This window comes from Ambystoma mexicanum, chromosome 6p (genome assembly GCF_040938575.1).
Source record: "Ambystoma mexicanum isolate Mex_15411 chromosome 6p, UKY_AmexF1_1, whole genome shotgun sequence".
In the NCBI taxonomy this organism is placed as follows: domain Eukaryota; kingdom Metazoa; phylum Chordata; class Amphibia; order Caudata; family Ambystomatidae; genus Ambystoma; species Ambystoma mexicanum.
Window position 1 is genome coordinate 418,814,451 of NC_090935.1, and position 20,736 is coordinate 418,835,186.

The 20,736-nt window shown below is 45.9% G+C and overlaps 1 protein-coding gene across 1 annotated transcript in view; it reads right to left on the minus strand.

Moving 5' to 3' along the window:
* Positions 1–20,736, minus strand: part of TMEM267 (transmembrane protein 267) — a 149,067-nt gene that overhangs the window by 35,440 nt on the left and 92,891 nt on the right. Inside the window, exon 2 of the mRNA XM_069627232.1 lies at positions 11,441–11,827. Coding sequence (XP_069483333.1) covers positions 11,441–11,752 — 312 coding nt within the window. The 5' untranslated portion in view covers positions 11,753–11,827. The remainder of the gene's footprint in view (positions 1–11,440; positions 11,828–20,736) is intronic.

Genomic DNA, 20,736 nt, shown 5'->3' on the forward strand with positions numbered 1-20,736 from the left:
CATTTAGTGTGCATACCCAAAAATGATCATCCCTTTCCACCTTGTTCAGGTCCACCTTTGTCTCACTTCAAACCTCTCCAGCAAGACGGTCCACTTCCTACACCAAATATTGTCCCCCTGGGTCAGAAAAACTCGAACTGAACATTCCCCTTCCCCAACTATGTCACCTCCCCAACCCCTTCGTTCATCCCGACCGTAACCCCACCCACCTCCCCAAGCCTCACTGCCTGCCCAATTCCCTCCACTCACTCTCCCCTGTTAGGCAGAATCCTGTGCAGTTCCCTTGGGGAACACTGCAAGAAGATTAAGACTACAGGAGTAAGCAGTAAACCCAATTGGTAGCAGTCTGCACCACCCATATTTACCTGGTAGCTGTGGCTGAGCAGTCAGACTTCTCTCAAGATGAGTAGGGCAGTATACAGAGGATACACAATAGGGCTAAAAAAACAGTAGAGCAAGCAAACACTGACCAGAGCTTGGTATCAAAAGTATATAATTATTTATTTAAAACATACTTTAGGAAATACACTAAGCACTATAGATCAAAGCAAGTTCAAACACAATCAGAAAAGTATACACACCTCCCTTAATAATTATTAGACAAGTCTAGGTCAAAACACCACTATTTGTAAAAACAGATGTGAGCGTGTAACTTAGATGGCACTCCAATAATTAGGTTAAAGGGAGAGAAAAAGGCAGGTCATGAAAATAAAACAGTTCCCAACACTTTTCAAAGACCACAGCAAGTTAGTGAAGGCAGAGTCTACTGCAGAGCCAAAGGTCATAGGCCATAGGCCAGCCCCACTTTAAATGGAGCAAGGCGAAATGTGCCCAAGATCACACAGTTTAAAAAGCACTCAGGTCTTTGCAGAAATGTTCAAAGGAGGTTGGTTTGATGCGAAAGATAAAGTTAGAAGGTCTGGGGGCCAACCCAGTTGGAAAGCCAAGGATTTAAGGGTCACCTTTAGCAAACCGTGGAAAGGGAGGCCAGGTGGAACACAGTACCTTTAAAAGTGAGGAAGCTCCAGCAGTGGCAGTTGTTCCTGGAAGCGGGTGCAGTTCGTGGTTTTGACCAGGGGAAGAGAAGATCTCGTCGAGGAGGACACTTGGAGTCGTTGCACTGCCCAGGGGAGAGACCAACCGCGGAGTTTGTTCTGTTAAAAGGTGCGTTCCTTTTATTCGCGGTCACAGTGGTGAAGCTTGGCTATCCGGCTGCCGGGGTGCTTGGCACTGGCGATTCGACCAAGGGACGTCCTGGGAGGCGAATGGCGAACTGGTTGTCCCCACCAGCTCAAAGGGAGAAGACTCTTACAGCAGAAGATCTTCTCTTGTCATCGGGGAAAGTGGCAAGGTCGTTGCAGCAGGGCTCCACCGGTGGTGTCGTGGTTGCAGATGGCTCAGCTTCTCCCCTCTTCGGATTTCTTAGGTCTTGTGGCGACTTCTGAAGTTCCAGTCCCAAAAGCCCTGCTTTTATGCAGAAAAATCGCCCATTGGCTCACCACTGGGCCAATCAGAACAGAGTGCGACTTGGTTGCTAAGGCAACGCAGTCCAGGGTGCCAATTCCCCCACCCACACATCCTGTGGAACCCAGACAGAGTGGCACCAGTTGGAGGGCTTCTGTGGAGAAGCCTGCCAAAAAGTGGAACAAAGGGCCCGACCTTGGTTGGAGTTACAGAGACAGACACAAACGCCATTTTGGAAAAGAGTTCTGGCGAAAAGACCCGACCGGTGATTTTATATTAAATAAATAAACCAGCGGTATCTTTAACATTGCACCAAAAAAGTGGTGCGTTTAAAATCAATGGGAAAATCCCATAGGAAATATTCTGGTGCAATATTTTGCGTGGTAACCACTGCCACCAGCCACAAACTCGACAAGGGGACTGGACAGTGCCCCCTTGGAAACAGACCCAGGGGCAATCTAATTAACCCCTTCCAGGACTTCCTCAATATGATGGTTTGTACTGGTTCTGTTCATAATTTTGGACTAGTAAAGCCAATGGTGACTTTACATGCCCTGGGAGACAGTAGTCAGTCCCAGGGTATGGAGTCTATGTTTGGGGGTCACTATGACACCCCTGTGTTACTGCACTGAGGGTGTTGTGTAACACATACACTAAACAGATGATACCCTATGGAGTAAAAGACCCCATAGCCCATAAGCACACAATAAGTCAAAGACATACCTCAAATCATGCCTAAGAGTGGGAGTAAAAGAGTCTCACTCTTAGCAGGAGAAAAAAACAAACCCCAGAAATCCAGCAAAGCTGCTGGGGGACTCATTAGGTTTGGGAAATTAGCCTTATAAGAGAATTCTCCCTAACACCCCCCACCCCCTGTGGTGCCTGGTCCCAACCAGTTATCACTGGGTGTAAACCGAGCCACCAGTACGACCCCGAAACAATGGGTCAACTTCATTTTCTCCTCTAAAAAAAAAAAAAAAAAAAGAGCCCCCTCCACCTTTCAATACCCCAATAACTTTCATAATGACACCCCTCCGACCCCCAAACTGCCCCCTCCCCGAAACAGGATCCAAACTCCACCTCCCCCTAATGGAACCAATCACAATCAAGTACCTTCCCCATCCAAAACTGTCTGTGCACCATAAATTGCCTCCACGACTGGTGGAGACGGCACACAGCTATAGACCCAGAACTGCTATAGAAATCATCCAGGTCCAGAGGACCCCCCCCCCCTTGCGCCTTCTTGGTCCTTTCGTATGCCACTGTCCGTCTCCAGGGCCCTTCGCATCTCCTTCTGGCACCGGGACCTCATCTCCAGTCAGTTCTCCCATGACCTTCTTTATATCATCCTCAGAGACCAACTTATAAGAGTATCCGTCCACTTCAAAGGATATAAAGAAGGGGAACCCCCATCTATACATCACTCCTTTTTCATTCAGCCACTTTGTAATTGGCATGCACAGACGCCGCATTGCCAAGGTGAGGGAGGACAGGTCCTGGAAAACGGTAATCTTGGTGTTACGGAATGACACAGCTCCTGCTCCCCTCACTTTCTCAAGGATCTTCTGCTTGCTGGAATTGTTATGCAGGCAAGCCAAGACTGACCTCGGAATCCTCCCTGCCCCCACGTGATCTATGCACCCATTTTTGGCTCCTCAATTGCGTAATCCCCAAAGAGAGCTTTCGCCACCTCATGTACCATTTTCTGCAGGTCTCTCTCTGTTTCACCCTCCTTTTCTGGGACCCCAGAAAACACATAAGTTATTTCTCCTTTCTCGGTTTTCAAAGTCACACATCTTAAGTGTAATCTCTCTCTCCCTTCTCTCCAGCTCTGCCATTCTCATATCCATGTGAAAATCCAAAGTCAAGAGCGATGTCTGGTTATTTTCCACAGCATGTAAACTCTCGTCCATTTTGTTTATTCAAACATTGATTTTGTCTGCTTTACCTCCAATGTCCTCCAAGGAGGCAATGTCTTTTTTCATGGACACTGGGTCATCCCTTTCCTCCTGCATGTTCTGCACCGTGTCAGTTCGGGTCCGAGGACCGGACCACAAGCCTCCTCTGGGCCTTTCTCAGAGCCTGCTGCTGGGCAAGGACACCCAGGCGTGCCCTTGTTCTACCGTGTCTCAATCACCTGGCAGTCCCCGGGATGAACACAGGACTCCCCTTAGCAGGCAGTGACCCAATGCCAGGACCCTGGATGTCTTTGTGTTACCATCCCAGGGCCACCATAAGGTGGTAGCAGTTAGCAGTCCATAAGGCAGGCAAACTCTTTCAAAAGGAGTCCCTGGGCCAGGTTGAAGGCTCTATCACAGTCCCTCCTGTGGGGCCAACTCCTCCACTGGTCCACAACAGACCGCTCCTCACATGGAGAGCCGCACAACTTTGGGGGCCCAATCCGCTACATGGATCACCTCTCTCCTGCTGCTTCTTAATGCTCGCGGGCAGGCCTTTCCCCAACCCAGTCGGTGCCCAGTGCCTCCCTATCAGCTTTAGTGCGGTCGTAGACTCACCGCTTGGCCGGTCCATCTCAGCTGGGCAAAAGGGCCTTCCACCGAGCAGAAGCCGCTCACTCCCGTGGGCCCGGCTCATCGCTCTGCCACTGCCGGGGCACCTCCTCATGGACCAAACCCTTCCTTACAGACCAGACGTGGACCCGGAGATCACGCTGCTCACTGGATATGGTGCGCAGCATCAGGCAATTCGCTTTCGTTTTCCCTTGGCTGTCTTCTCAACGCTGTATGTCCCATGAAAAATCACCAATCTGTCCCCAATTTCAGAACTGCGCACTGGCCCTTTTCTGTCGGTGGGGTCCAGCCAAGGTCTGTCTGTGGGGGTCCGGGTGGGCTCTTTCCACCTTTCCTCCCAGCAACATGGGAGCTAGGCACTCAAGCTGCAGGCATGAGTGCGCCCCTGGTAGCCTCCCAGTTGGTATAGTTTTAATGGGTGACCGGAATTCCCATTGTGTTAAAATTGTAAATCAAAATGGAAATCAATTGAGAGAGACATCGGAAAATGGTAAGCGATGGCTCTCGTTTCTAGCTGAATGGAATGTGTCCATGGTAAATGGGAATATAAAGGGGGATGTTCCATCAATGCTACCTGGAAGAGAGGGCGGTTTTGCGCTCAACCATAGATTATTCGTTTCTCTCAAAAGATCTGTTTGAAAAATGTGAATAATTTACTATTAATGAAGTGAGGAGTAGTGATCACAATATGCTTGTAGAGGTGGTGACATATGAGATCATAGGTTGTATGAGAAGTCATCATGAAGAGTTAATAGTAAATAACGGGAAACACAGAATAAACAAATGTAGAAGAGGAGGGACATGTCTCAATGGGAAACTTCAAAACATACTTGAGAGCTTTGGGAACAATGAGATAAGAATGGTGTCTAGTCCCCCTAACTTTGTAGACTTCCTGTGGGATTTAGACAAGCCTGGTATCACAAAAGGTCAAACAATGATTTTGCATAAACACTCTTTTGACATTAATACATGAGAAAGAAAAAGAGAATTGTGGAGAAAGGTTTTAGCACTGAAGGCCAAGAATCTAAGTGGGTATGTGTATAGAAGTAAATTGAAAAATCTGAAAAACAAATATAAGAACTGGTCAAAAGCCTGTAAGTATCTACGTTTTCTGAAAGATTGAGAAATTAGGGCTGTGAGTCAACCAAACTCAAGAAATATTTGGTCCATTATAAATTTGTTGACAAACTGTCAGAGTAATGTGCAGAGCAATGTTATAAGAGAAGAGAGGTGGAGCAAACCCTTTACAGATGTTTACAAGATAAACTCAGGAAGGGATGCATTTGAAGGAACCCCAGAGGTTCTAAAACATCACAACAGACCTAGTAGGAGATTTGATAAAGAAATCATCGTCCTCAAGGGCTTCAGGGCCAAATGGCCTAACAATAAGATTTTGAAATCAAATATCCCCATGTGGTCGAGAATACTTGTGAACCTCTACAGGGAGTTGAAGAGAACTGGAAATCTCCCAGATTCATGGAGAGGCTCTACGATAATACCAATTAACAAGAAGGGAGATCAGGAGGATCTAAGAAATTATCGCCCAATCTCCCTTCTCGACGTGGACAATAAAATCTTTGGAGGGACTATTTTGAGGGAGCTGGAGAGCTAGGCTGAGACAAAAGGTATTCTGCCAATTCAAGAAATAGGTTTTCAAAGGGGGGTCTCCACTTCCCTTAATATTCTGGTGCTTAGCTTGGTTAGTAGTGATTATGTGAAGAGCGGACCAATGCTGTATGGAGCATGGATTGACCTTTCACAGGTTTTATGTGGCTCAGGAAATAACCTACTTGGGTTTCAAATTAAGGTGTTTCCCGACTGTGGTATCAATAATTCAACATTGGAGAGGAAATTGTTGCAACTAGGTGCCAATTTGAAGTTGATTGTGCATACGTACTGTACATTTTCAATAATGCCATTATTCAAGTATTATAATGTTAAGGCAATTCCATCATTGATTTACCGTATGGATGTAAATCCAATGGCAAGATTCATTAACTGGGAAAAGCTGGAAGCCAAATTGTGGAAATATGTATTAGATCTACCACACCAATTTAAAGAGGACCAAGGGCATTTAAAGAAGTTGGGATCATATCCTTTAAGCACCCACAAATATTCAAAAAGATCCCAACACCTCTTAACTGTTTACAAGAAATGTTTGCAGTTAAAACACTTGTAGGAACTGTAGGAAGTCTCTGGAGGCTGATCACCCACAAAGTGATGCATACTGCCTAATCGGTAACAAATCTAACATACAATGTCACAAATATGAATGATGATTAGATCTACCACAATCATTGCCCATAGTAGCCCTGAGACATGAACTGGGTCTTGAGTCCCTGCGATCACAAATAAATTGGAGAGTACTATCACTATACAGATTAATATTGGTTCCACCGAAGAACTTCCTCTATGAAGAGATAGAGGTAATGCTGAAAAAGAATACCAATCTGTTTTTAGAAAGGTTTAAGATCAAGTGTGTTGGAAACCCTTAGGGTATGTGATCGTGACCAAGGGGATTTGATTCAAAATCCAATGAATGTAAAAGAAGCCGGTAGGAGGGCAGATTGGATAAACACGATTTCAGAGATGCGTCATTTGAAAATGTCTCAGTCATTATGCAGTCTGGATAAACCCAGAGGTTGGTGTCCAATGTACCCAAGGCGTTTCCCGGATCCTCGGTGGAGAATGGGAATTAAGGTTTCCCCTTAATGTACTCCCTACTAGGGTCATTTTACATATAAGGTAGAGGGAAATGTACAAAGACAACCTCTGCCCACTGTGTGGAGGTGGAGAAGAACAATCTCTGAAACATATATTGTTAGAGTATGATGGGACCTGGGAGCTCAGAGCAAAGATTGTCTAGATTTGTATATAAAGACTGGTGGCTAAAAACAACTTCAATTTGAAAAAGAATTGTAGTAGGACATGAAACAATGCTAACAACGGAAGTGCTAAAAATGTTGAAAGGCCTAAGTCTGATTAGTGATTTAAATGCTGGAAATGAAGAAGTCCTAACCAAATGAACAACTATGTACATTTTGATTCTTATTTCTTTCTTTCTCTTCTTTTGTATATAAGTGTGAGTTTAATTTTGTTGCTCAGATGTATTTGAAGAATTCCTTCTATTTTAAATTTGTCTTTCTATGATGAAATTTTGATATGTGAAAAGCGGTAATTCGGCTATAACACAATAATAAATAGAAAACAAAAATATGACCTCCTCTTCCAACAAGTTCCCATCGCCTCCTTGGTTCTACCCTTTCAAGCCGGATGTCCCGTTCTATGCGTCAACTCCCCACACAGAAAACAACCCCTTCTTTTCTGTGGGGGCAGACCAACCATGGGACTGGGATTTCTCTTCATGTTTTTCTGTGCCTTTCTTTCCAGAAGGGCCAGAACCACTGCCCTTTCCATCCTTGTGCTTGTTATGATTCCCCTTGCCCTCTGACAGATGTATTCACCTGAGCCTTTTTCTGCACTTAAGTGCTCACATACCTGCCAGCAGCTTTTGCAAGCTCTCTGGGGTCTCTGATAATCTTGTTCACTAAATACTGCTTTAACTACATCTTACATGTTTCAAGGATACTCTCACATGGAATCAAATTAAACATGCTCTCAAATGTGTCAACTTGGTTACTAGTAAACCAGGTTCAGTCCTCTGTCTTAAAACGTATGCTAACCTATCACTATTCTAACTCTATTGGAAAGAAAGAAGATATAAAAGATTATTTTTGTACAGCAAGGATGAGGTGTTCTGCAGTACCAGATCAGTGCACCAGTTGTTTTTCTTGCTGTTGGTTTCCTTCTGGCCATAGGTTTCACCTTGTGATGCAGTTCTGTACTGTGAGTGAGGTGTATGTCAGTCCACGATCTGGTTGACCTCCTGAGCTGCCCCTCTGAGGCATGTTGGTGTTGTATGTCATGGTTTGCTCTGACCCTGCTGGTTATGTTTGCTTTTCTGCAGTCCAACACACTAAAGGCTGTGTCAGGAAGTGCGACATGAAGCATGTTGGGCTTTCGGAAATAGTGGCGAGGAGACTGTCAGAGAAGGTAGCAGGGTTGCTTCAGGTAAGTGGTGGCGGAGCGGCAGTGAGCAGTAAGGCCATGTAGCAGGAGGGAAGGGACGAACAGGCCCAGGAGAAGGGGCTGGAAACAAAAGACCAGCCTTGCTGGGGCAGCCTTCACGGGATGCATTTGGAAAAGTCGGCCTTTTGTTCCGGTCTTCACACCGTGAGCCACTGTTTAATACGTGTTCATTTTGGTCTCAATGGGATTTCCCATGCAGGGGAATGGATATGGATACTAGGTGAGCTACACGTGGCTCAATATTTCCTTTGCGTTTTTCCCTTGCTCACCTGTGTTGTCCTCTAGCAAATAGCCTTTAGCCACGTTTGGTTGTTTTGTTAGGATGCTTTATGTCCCCACATTGAGAAGTTGTGGGTGGCTGTCCTGGTTTAGGTCTTGGTGTTGCAGTTTATTGCTTGATGTACTGTGTGCTCTTAGTCTTGTGGTCTTTCAGTCATGGGACTCTCTTTCTGTGCATCTTCATCTTTTGGGTCGATTCCCCAGTTTATAGTGGAAAAGGTGTAGTATTCTACCGGTCTGTCGGCACGTGCGCTGATGGTGCCAGTGAGAACTGTGTGGCATTTCCCCATGGAATGCTGACAGAGTTGTGTGTGAATGTTCTTCTTATGACAGTTGGAGTGAGAGGTGGCAAGGGATGGGCCAGTGGTTGTTCCTAGGTTGCACTTTTTGACCCTATATAGTAACTGGAACTGTAAGAATAAACAAACGTGAAGACTTACATTGGGTTCAGCTTCTTTTGTCTGTGAGCTGTATGAGGTCACTTTACAATCTCTCAATTTCTGTTCTCATAAAATGCATTTTAAAGCGCTGAGCGGAAAAGGAGCAATAAAGTTGTTAATGGAAAGCTGCAAGAAAATATATCATTTGTTTGTGCTAATATATGGGTTTGTTTCCAATTAGAATATTTCTTTTATCAGTGTATTGATGATGGATTTGTGATGTAGTATTTAACGTATAGAGAGTGTTCCTGAAAACACGAGTCACGTTGCAAGTTCGATGATAACGACTAAACATGCAGTACTGCACAATACTGCATGTTTCACCGGTCCGTCAAATAACTCCTCAAAACTGGCTGCTTTTATGTGGAGGAAAAAACCTCTACAAAAAGGCCTCCCGTAGTATTAGTACGTGTGGTAATAGTGCATGTCCCAAATGAAGTCCTCTTGGAATCTAAATTGGGGAATAACTGAAGAGACCGCATGACTCTGAATCATGTGTTCCCTTCCCTTTACTGCATGTGGTAACATTAAACAAGTTTGGCATTATTAACTCGTAATGAGGCCAATGATCTCAGAAAAATCATAGTGGGTCTATGGATGGCAGCACTCACTTCTCTGAAATGTTCAGGAAAGAAGAGACAAACTTATGAAAACATTCATCAAACCCAAATTCACAGATTGGGTAATGAAAGTAAAGGGATACTCAATCATATTGCTCAGTGACCACCCCTAAAAGATGAAATGACAACTCAGAGTCATTATTGGTTCAATGTCAAAAATAATGGGCCACAAAATGCCAATCCCGTGGTAACAATGCTGCACTCTTCTTGTGACAAAAGTCTACATATGATGTTCACTTAGAACTCAAGTTGCAAATAAGCTACAACTTATTTTGTATTGAATATCTCAACTATCATAATTCTTAGGGCAATCAAAGTGAAATACCATACATTAAGTAACGTGCCATTTAAACAAAAACCTTTCGAGATCCTCCTAATGGAATTCCTCCAGTAGCCTTAATAATGTTCCCTCCCTAAAGGCAATGGTGTCTGTGCATAGATGCCAGTTTACACCAAAACGATCCAAAGAGGACTCAGCTGGTAGAAGATTCCTAAATAAGAAGTGAACATTCTGGATGCATGGTCTAATGTATTCAGGAAACCTATTGAGGACTCTGGGTTGTGTTATAGTTGCAAAGAAGTCAGTAGCCAATTAACACAATCTGATCCATACCTTTAAGAGACATCAGAAGGAAGTTGTGAAACCTTTTTACGCCTGAAGAAGTGCTCAAGCACAAAACACGAAGAGACAACACTTTCTAGAGGTGACTACGATCAAGATAGAATATTTGGTTACGTAGGAATCTTAACTGACAATCGTGTGATTATACTAAGAATATTGTGCAATTACTATTGAACTGGTTATCATACTACTTCTGAATTTCTTTATATTTGTTTTTATATCATTGTTTTGTATCGAATTGTCAGTATTCTAATACTATCATAAAGGTTTTTGTTCAAATTACACTCTACTCAATGTATGGCATTTGACCTGAATTGCGTAGGAAATGAGATAGTTCAGATATTGAATATACACCAAGTTGTAGATCAGTTACAAATTGAGTTACATGTTTACATCAAATGTAGACTTTTGTCACAAGAAGAGTGTAGCATTGTTACCACAGGATTGTTACATGGTGGCACATTATTTTTAACATTGATACAGCTTGTTCATATGCATCGATTACCCAACAATGCTTGCATCCGCAGAATTTAGAAATCTTACACATACAAACAACCTAAGATTGCTGGGCATTCCACCCTTTGTCTATTGTTCATTATCAGTTCAGGCCTTGGTATTGTTGCTGCCAGTGCAGTCATCAGGGTATTTTAATACTTTCAATTGAAATGGGGCCCCACACCTTGATCACAGCGTGGGTCCAGCGACTTTGACACAGGAAGGTTAATCAATTTTCTTAAGAGATAATTTAAGCTTTCAGCTCCCTTGCTGGTGGCCTTCCTTTGTTCTGCTGTACAGAGCACACTGCTCATTCCTCGATAATCTGCATGGATTGCGTTATCTAAGTAGGCTGCCACCACAGAATCCAGGCCCACGCTGAGGCTGTGAGCAAATGCATATACACAAAGGAAGCCACATCCTTAGTATAACATTTGTTTACGGGTCCTGTAATCCAGTAGCTAGAGAGATGTTAAAAATGTTAAGTATGAGTAACAAAACGGAACATGCTTGTGCCCAAAAAATGGGGTATGTCGACAGTTTTCCCCTGCTATTTTGCGTTGAACAACAAACTAGACCAGATTAATAGATTGTTGCCGATTTATCCAGGCAAGTTTTCCCAGCTGAAGGCAAGTAAGGGGGCTCGTCAGACAATTTCGAAATGGGCCTCCACGCAACTTCAGCTAGCCTGCAAATTAAATATCATCAGTGCAGGAAATTGAGAATATAAAAAGGTATCTGTGTAATGCTGAACTCAAACTTGATCACAAACACAAAACATTACACACGCACCATGGGCCCGCTAATACCAGTACCAAACTGCCCATTCCAAACCCCACACATGTGATAACACCAGGTAATCTCTGCCACAGGACACTCACTGCCTGCCGCTTTACTTACCTTTATAGAGAAAGACCCAGCTAGAAAGAAGTGGTCGACATCAATGACAGAGGCAAGAAAGCCAGCAAGCAGGACTTCACAGAAGTCGCTCTTCTTCCTGAGTCCAATCACAATTGCCCAGGACCACATGCCCACCATGCCATGCACCGCATTGTCTGAGAGTGCCCGCAGCCAGTCATTTTGCTGAAATAAGGAAAACTGCAGCAATCGGTCGGATAGGAAGCAGAACAGGCCCAAGCCTAGGCTGGAGATGACTGAAGTCGTGCTGAAGGTTTGCAGGAGAGCATTTGCCTTTTCCACCTCAGTAGCCATAGCAACTGCCTGCTCACGATGCAGACAATTATATTTGATTGCCGGCAGCCCATCGTATTTCAGTCTTTCTTCATTCTAAAAAAACATGAAGACAAACACTTATTCTAAAGAACATCCAATGCATGATCAAATTTGTGCGTGTTTTAAGTCGTGTATAAAGTAGTGTACATGATGTTGAGTTATTTAAAGCTAAGGCAAAGTTCAAACTGTTGGAACAACTTTAAAACAGGGTAAATGGCTTGGTACAAGTTGCTCAGTATTCTACATCTCTCGGACATGCCCATTATTTCCACTAGTTACCCTACGTTTCTCTATGAAGTGTCGTTTATGTCAAAGTCCTCGTGTCTTCTCTGCCTATTTAGTAGTGCCCTCTCACCCCCCGATTATTTAGACAAAAATGTTGATTCTCTAGTAAGTTCTTTAACCCTGAAGACTGATCATGGAGGAGCCTGGTACACTGTGAGACTCTGACAGTAGACAAGCAACCAGTCAGCGCAGCAGACAGGTAGATCAGCAGGGGAGCAAGAGAGAGAGAAAGCAGAGGAGAAAAGGAAGGTCTTAAGCTGTTTCCGGAACTTCAGGTGGTCGGGCTCAAGTTTGAGAGGGGCAGTGAGGCCATTCCAGAGGGAGGCACCTGCAGAGGAGTGAGAGATCTACCCCCCACACTCTGCCTAGAGAAGCAACTGACCCTCAGAGTTGGAGGCAGCTGAGCGAAGGGCTTGAGAAGGAAAATAGAAGAGAAGAGATAGTTGGATGTAGTGCGGGTCCTGGCCCCAGAAAGCCTTGTGGACGATGCAGAGTGTCTTAAACTTTATCCTTGCAGCCACCAGGAGCCAGTTGAGAGATTTCAGGGATGGAGAGATACAGTCCCTGGGCCTGAGGACAAGGATAAGTCTCCCAGTCCTGTTCTGGATTAGTTGAAGAGGACAGAGAGTAGAGGAAGGCAGATTGTGAAAGAGGTTGTTACAGTAATCCAGACTAGAGAGAACCAGGGCTCTGGAGACAGTGAGCTTCTGAGGGAAAGTGATATAGGAAGACTACCACTGAGGAGGTGCAGCTGGTAGTGGGCCTTCTTGGCAAGGTCTGTGATGTGAGGAGAGAGTGGAGTTGAAGATGACACCAAGGTTTTTTTGCCTCACAGGAAGGCAAAGGAAATGGGCCAAATGAAGGCAGCCAGAGTGAGAGAGGGAAAGCGGCAACAGGGGTCAAAATGAGAAGGATCTCTGTCTTACTGGCATTAAGGCAGAGATCGTTGGAGGCACACCAATACTGAATCGCAGATAGACAGTAGGGAATGAGTGAGATAGGTGGCTGAGGGGAAACTGAAAGAAAACAGAGTATCATCCGCATAAGACTGACAGTTAGAGAAGGTAGAGATCAGGTGGGCCAAAGGGGCCAAGTGGACATTGAAGAGTCAGGGTGAGAGGATAGAGCCCTTGGGACCACTACATGTGGAGAGAGAGGTCGCGGGGAGAAAGGACCCAACAATAAGCCTACAAAGTGGTTTACCTGCCCAATCAAGGACGAACCAGTTCAGAAGAAAAAAAGAGAAAGAAAGAAAAGGTCAGGCGTGCACTCTAGTTCCCAGTCTTTTTAATCCTCAAACTAGTAATAACAGGGTTTGATCCAAGCAATGTTAAAAAAATAACAGGGTTAAATCCCAACTGCCACAAAACGTTGAAAAATAAATATACCAGGGTTAAATCCCAACTGCCAGTTCAAATGCACAATAGTTCTGGCCCTCCAAGTACTTTCGAGTCTCCAACTCTTTTCAGGGAGGCTGTGTTTATATTTAGATGTTGCCAATTGCTTGTTTAATTACAGTCTCAAGGAATTCTGGTCTTTGTAGTGATGCCACAATGTTTTGTTCAGGAGACCAGGAACTAACTCCCCTCCAAACACACACATTTTACCCGAAATTGGGGGAGTGGGGAAAAAAACATGATTATGGCTCTTCAAAGTGAGGGCATGATAACCCCCGGTGCTGCTGCCTCCAGGAACCGGGCTTCCTGCAACATTAAGTAATGTAGTTGGAGACTCAAAAGTACTTGAAGGAGCAGAACTATTGTGCATTTGAACTGGCAGTTGGGATTTAACCCTGGTATATTTCTTTTTGAACATTTTGTAGCAGATAGGATTTAACCCTGTTATTTTTTAACATTGCTGGGATCAAACCCTGTTATTACTAGTTTGAGGATTAAAAAGACTGGGGCCTGACCTTTTCTTTTTTACGGTTCAGGAGAAAGCCACAATAAATTGGCAGGCCAGGCAGCCTGGACCTTTTCTGAGGTATGTTCCTGATCTTTGGAAAGGGCCCTAGCTCCTGCACATCAGGAGGAGTAGGATTTCGACAAGGAGGCCAACTGCTCATACCCTTCATACCCAGACACAACCCACACCGTCACTACATTGTCGAGCTGATTTGCTTGGATGACTTAAGGTGGGGATACATGACTGGACCTGGCGGACAAGGCACCAGCTGCGAAGGCCAGCCCAACATGCATGCATGTGGAAACTGGCAGTATCTGACTGATGAGCATTTACAAATATGTAATGTCTGTTACCAGACGTGTGGAAACTAGCAATGCATGTTCCTAGAGAGAAAGTTAGAAACCTACATCAGAACCTTAATTTGCATGCATGCTGGATAATGGGCTGGCTATCGCCGGATCCGAGATATGGCATCAGATCTCTAGCCGTAACTCGGAATCCGGCTTGTCTCCGCCCCAGCCCTGCCAAATAACCGTGCACAGTGCACTCACAAAGAGCACATTAGATCACCGAGGCCCAGTGGCATACCGAGGGGGAGCAGCTACAGGACATTTGTTATTGGGACACCTCCCCCATTGGGCACCTCAATGGTGGCCCAACGAGGAAAGGTGTCCCACTGGCAGGGCAATGTGTGCTGAGCAATTCCTGATCAGCACGCTCATTGTCCTGGCAGCAGGACACCTTACCCATTGCGAACGGGAGAGGTGTTCCAATGCCAGGACAATGTCCCAATGAGGTCCGGGCAAAAGAGGGGCTGTCACGTTGCTCTGTGTAAATCGAGCATTCGAATGTGAGCCATTAGGCACTGATGGGAGGCAGGGGGGCATATTAGCATGGACTTTTACCTTTAGAAATGTGAATGGGGGAGTGATAAGTGCGCATAATGTTGCATGCTTTATGAAATAATGACTATGGATTTAAAACCCAAGGGGCAATTTTTAAGCTCACTTTGAATGCAGGAGGGGGGGGGGGGAGAAAACTATAGCCATACTCATACTGGTCAACTTATTTCTATGACAATGTATATAGTGTATAGTTAGTTTACTATTAAAGGCTATTTTATTATGTAATGTGGTTTGCTTCTAAGGCATTGCTATGTATTATTTAAGCACATGAAATGCAAAGCAAAACCTTAATAAATATGTACATCAACTAAAACTGGAAGATTGTCCACATCCTGGTTTTACCATTTAACCAAAGTGCATGATCCTGGGCAAATCATTTAATCTCACTGTGTCTTATCTGCAGCTCTGTAAGTGATTCTGATTTTAATTTTATTTGCATTTATAAAACGCAGCATAGGCCCTGGGCATTGTGGCGCTTTTACAGAGAACTTACTTACAAACAGGTGTATCATTGAGCATGGGTGAGCAATCTGTAGCACAAGCCGTGTTCGTACATGGAATGCAAGCTGCTGTTCATGAGGTTACAGCTGAACAGCGTAGCAACACATATTGGTTGGATCTAGCAGAATAGTCTGGTTTTCAGCATTTTGGGGAATGCTGTGTAGGAGCTTTCCTTTTTTAGGGTAGTGGGCAGTGTATTCCAATTTTTGGGTGCCAGGTGTTGAAAGCTAGACCCCACAAGCTCTTGAAGGCTGGCCCATAGATCTGGTTAGTCAGGTGAGATCTAATGGGTCTGTTGGAGGGTTGCGGATGATTCTTTGTGAAGTAGGGTGGGGCAATGGATGAGAGGCACCTGTGTGTGATGGCCAGTTTTTTTTTTAAAGTATACACTCTTTTACTGGTAACCAGTGTGCATCTTTCCAAGGCCTGTGTGATGTGTTCCCTTTTTGGAATATTCAGGGCTGCCCTGATGGCATTATTCTGTGTGACTTGGAATTTGTTGAGGTTTTTCGCCGATGTGCCCAAGAATAGTGCATTGCAGTAGTCTAGTTTGGTACCTACTGTGGCTCTGGCTATGGACAGGCAATTTTTGGTAGAGAGGAAGGGCTTAACAGAGTTGATCACCTTAGTGGTGAGTGTGGCGGAGGAGGCTATAGCATTAACCTGGTGTGACATGGACAATGAGGAGTCAAGGTAGACTCCTAGGGTTTTTAACACTGCTGAGACTGTGATGGTGGCGTTCTCTATGGTAAAGGATTTGTATTGTGGTGGGAGCTTGTTGAGTGTGTCAGTAGTGCCAACTATAAGCATCTCTGTTTTGTCCCTGTTTAGGCAGAGACCGTTGGCCGCCATCCATGTCTGGATGGCTGAATAAATCTTATTAATTGCTACAGTGCCCTGTTCGTATGTGCCTGTTAGAGGGAGTCGTACCTGAGTGTCGTCAGTGTAGTTCGTATATGCTATGTCACGACAGTCCAGATCATTGAAAGCGGGAGGGTGAAAATAATGTATAATGTGGGGGGCAGTGCATGAGCCCCGCGGGACGCTGCAGTGGATGGTGGTGGGGGAGACGCATCCGGAGTAGGAGAAGACCTTCATGAGTCTACCGTTTAGGAATGATGCCACCCACGCGATTGCTTCTGGTGAGAAGTGGGCTTCGTTTTGTAGGTTCAAGCCTAGGATTTCATGGTCGACAAGGTCAAAGGCAGCAGACAGATCTAAGAGGAAGAGAAGTGGCAGCTTGCCTTTGTCCATGATGTCGCTGAGTTGTATTTTAAAATGGAGTAGGGCGGACTTGGTTCCCTCTCCTGGGCGGAAGCCTGACTGTCTTTTACCTAGGATGTGGTTTTCTTCTAGATATTGCTGGATTTGCGTGTATGCAACTTTATCCAGTACCTTAAGCAAGAAAGGGACAGTGATGATGGGCCTGTAGTGGTTGGCAATTTCAGGGTCCAGAGTATTTCAATTTTTTTATTTTTTATTTTTAGAAGAGGGAGTACACAGGCTTCTTTTAGGCTATCAGGGACAGGGTTGGAATTGAAAGATGCGTTAATGAAAGACTTGAGAAACGGGGAAAGTGTTTCTGCACAGTCTTTGACTAGTTTGGCTGGGCAGGCATCTCATTTGCAGTTGGAAGGCCTGATTTTTCTCACAATCTCTATTACTTCAAGTTCAGTGATTTCCCTGAATTTGAAGGGAGTTATTGTGTTTTTATCGCTCAGTCGCTCTGTGTTAGAGGTGAAGACCTGATCTGCATTGGAGGTTCCTCTGATATGCTGTGTGAGAGTCTTGTGGTGCTCCAGAATTTTCTTTTGCAAAAGTTCAATTTTGTTTAATAGGGCAGTTTGTATTGTATTACACCATTTTTGATCTTTGATGATGTCTAGGGATATAGTGGCTGGGATGGACAGCTCTATGAAAATTGCAAAGAGCTCTTTGGATTCAGAGGTGGCGTTTGTGAGACTGTCATTGCAGGATGCAGATTTGGCGGCGACTATTGCTGTTTTATGTTGTGTGGCAATAGTTTTTGTAGGTTGATTCACTTCATAGCTTATGTTTATATATCATTCTATTGGGGGCGCTGTTGCGCAGCTAGAGCAATGGCTGCATAGTTGTAAAGCTCTATTCGAGGGATTAATCCAGCTGCCAGAAAATCCTGCTCTCTGCCCGCAAGGAGACTCACATTTGCGGTGGTGCACTATTGAGACTCTGGGCCACCCCTGGCAAACTCCCAAGCCGATCGACATGTGGGCACCGTAGATAAAACATTTGGCGGGCAGCCCGACCCAACGGGTGGCAGAGCCCCGCTGCAGACTTCCGGGAGAACTGGGTGGAGGCGCGACGCAGGCTTCCAGTCTGAGCGGCCTGCGGGGGGAACGGAGCCTCCACTGGAGATTGCTGAGACATACGCTGAACGGGCATTGCAAGTAAGGTCGCTCTGCTCCAACAAACAATCCAGTTTCGAGCGCCCTCTGCCACTTTTTGAAACCTATCCGACGACCAGCAAAGCCCGGGCTGAATTAGGTGGCTGACGGACACAACTGGCTGGACCACTCCGACAACCCTGTAATAATCTCGCAAAATCAACAGAGCAGTGGGTCGCTGCATGTCTCCTGACGATCTCCTGCGAATATTAAAACTCATGATCGGGCTGCATGCAGCGGACCCCCGACCCGATCTATGGAGACATCCGCCGGGCCGCTGTGCGTTGTAAGTGCTGTGGCCTCCACGTTGAGCGCCTGCCAAAAACCAACACTGGGAGCTGAACGCTTTGGGATCCTACACAGGAGGGTGATACACAGACTTTGGCCACTCCGTTCCAGCGGACATCACCGGATGTGCCCCCGACCCCATCTGTCAGAGGCCGTGGCGCTGGGCTGCCTGATCGGGTGCTCCGCTCCTCGGTGGGCCGGCCTACGTGCCCTTCCGGCCTCTGGTGTCTCTGCTGCCGCACCGACCTGCACCTCCCCCTTCTTCCCGACTGGGCGGCCTGGGTGAGCGGCCGGAGCTGCGGCCCTTGGGCCCGTGGCCGGGGAGCCATAAAACACACCCACTGAAATAAGAGACGGGCACAACGCTGGATAATGGGAACAAAACCCTACACATCACCCGGACACTACTGGGAAAAACCAACTTGCTAACATCTTTAGTGACAACGCGGAACACATTGCAGCTGGGGTGGAGGGCTCCACCTGAAGTGAGGCTCAGTACTCTCTGCGGCCTTGCTCGGAACTGCAACATTGCTGAGCCACACCTGATGTTCAATCCTTTTGGCTATAGGGCATTGGAGCACCCTTTCACGCTCGCCCGCAACGGCTCGGCCTCCCTTGACACCCGGAGCGCCCCATCAACATACGGGTGTCAGCCATAGTTGCAGAGACTTGTCAATAGCATACTACATCGGCATCCGAGGACAAGGAGCAGCGAGTCAGCGTGAGCGATCAGAAAAGAAGTAAGGCACAAAACATTGTTTGCCCCTGAGATACCGGAGTGCCTGACCCCCAGATCGCATGCAGGGGCTCACTGCGGTCCAGTGCCGCCCTACCGCCAGACTCCCTAAAGCAGGGGCTGCCATATCCTGGCCCAATAATCTAAGCACGAAAGGAAATATAGCAGAAACATTACCCAAAGACAGTAATGCAACCATTAGACTGCACCCTCAGAGGATAGCTGGCGCAGCATTCCACACTGCCTGAGAATGCCAGAACAGCTCGTGCCATGTCAGCGAGTGGTCGTGTGGTACTGCAACTTCACAACAAGATGTAGTAGCCCAGGACCCACCACACCTATTGACTAACACCTACACTTAGCCTTCAAGGCGGGGGCAATCACATTGCGTTTGTGCCCTTGATCACTCCAAAAGACTGCCAATTGTCATACAGGAACGCCGTAAACGGTACGGCCAGGGTTATCCTTTGTAGCCAACAGGATCTACCCCCGGCCCACATACTTACCGCAACACACCCAAACTGCAAAGTAGCTGCTGATCTGCTGAGAACAGGCTTGAAGACTCTTCAGCAGAACCAGGGATACACCCTATCTATGGCTAATTTTCCAAGAAACAATTATGACCAAATGCGCCAACAAAAAGAAGGGCCAGATGGACTCCTTCACGGGACCGAGATATTCGCCTCCTGAACACCGCCCCCCGCTCTGGCAGCACATTACCATCCGGCGATGAGGAAAATTCTAGAGAAGATCACCTACTGTAAACAATGCAGAATGGATTCCTGGCCATTAATATGAAGCTGGACGACATAGTGGGAACAATAGGTTCATTAAAGACAAAACTTGAAAAAGAAAGATGCCGCATTACAGATGCTGAGGGGCGTATCAGCACAAATGAGGATTCTATCACACGCCACGACAGCACACTGAATTCCATACAAACCAAACTCAAAAAAGTGGTGAATAAATGTGATGACTAGGAGTTGAGATCCCGGAGGAACAACATCTGGCTGGTCAGGATCACAGAGGCAGCAACAAAGGGCCCCATGGAACCTTTCATTGAAAAACTTCTTCAAACACTCTTTGACCCCTCGGGGTTCTCCCCACAGTTCCTAGTGGAAAGAGTGCACCACACGCTTGACCCTCCTCCAATAATCGCAAGATTGCTCAACTACCGTGACAGGGACCTGGTGCTTCAACTCGCCAGAGAAAGAGGCACTCTGCAATTCGAATCCAACAGAATTCATATATACCCTGACTTTGCGACAGGCATTCAAACCCAGAGAAGATCCTACGACAACGTGAAGCGCCTCCTTCGAGGCGTAAAATTCCATACTCACTGATATTTCCGGCCAAGCTTAGAATCCAGCATGAGAAGGCCCCCTTTTTCGATGATCCAGCCCAGGCACTGTCCTATGTGGAAGCTAGAATACCCATCCCTACAAGGCAGCCACACTCGGAAGCCAGCGCACCTCGCAACAACGTAGAGGTAAACCTAGATGAAAATGACTGACGGGGGCATGCAAAACATCTCACTATCCCACGTGATCAGAGAGAAATATACATATTATGCACCCTTGGACGTCGAGCCAACTGCAAGGCAAGTTGTCAACATGTTCCCCCAGAGGTTCACCAAAAGTTTGAACGGGCCACATCATCGAGTTGGGACAGATGGTGAGGGAGGTGGGATGGTGGGTGTAGACTAGTGCGGCACAAGCACACGGACCATCTGGGTGGGCTCATGCCCAAAGTTTTGGGGTTACAAAAGTTATAACATTTGTGGCAATAAGCATGCAATCCAACACAAAACCCTGCATACACGAGCAACAGAGCGGAGAGAAATGAATACTGGAATGAACGTTGTGTTATGGCCCTCCAACTTTGGTTGATCTCATGGAATGTGAGAGGCCTGAACAACCC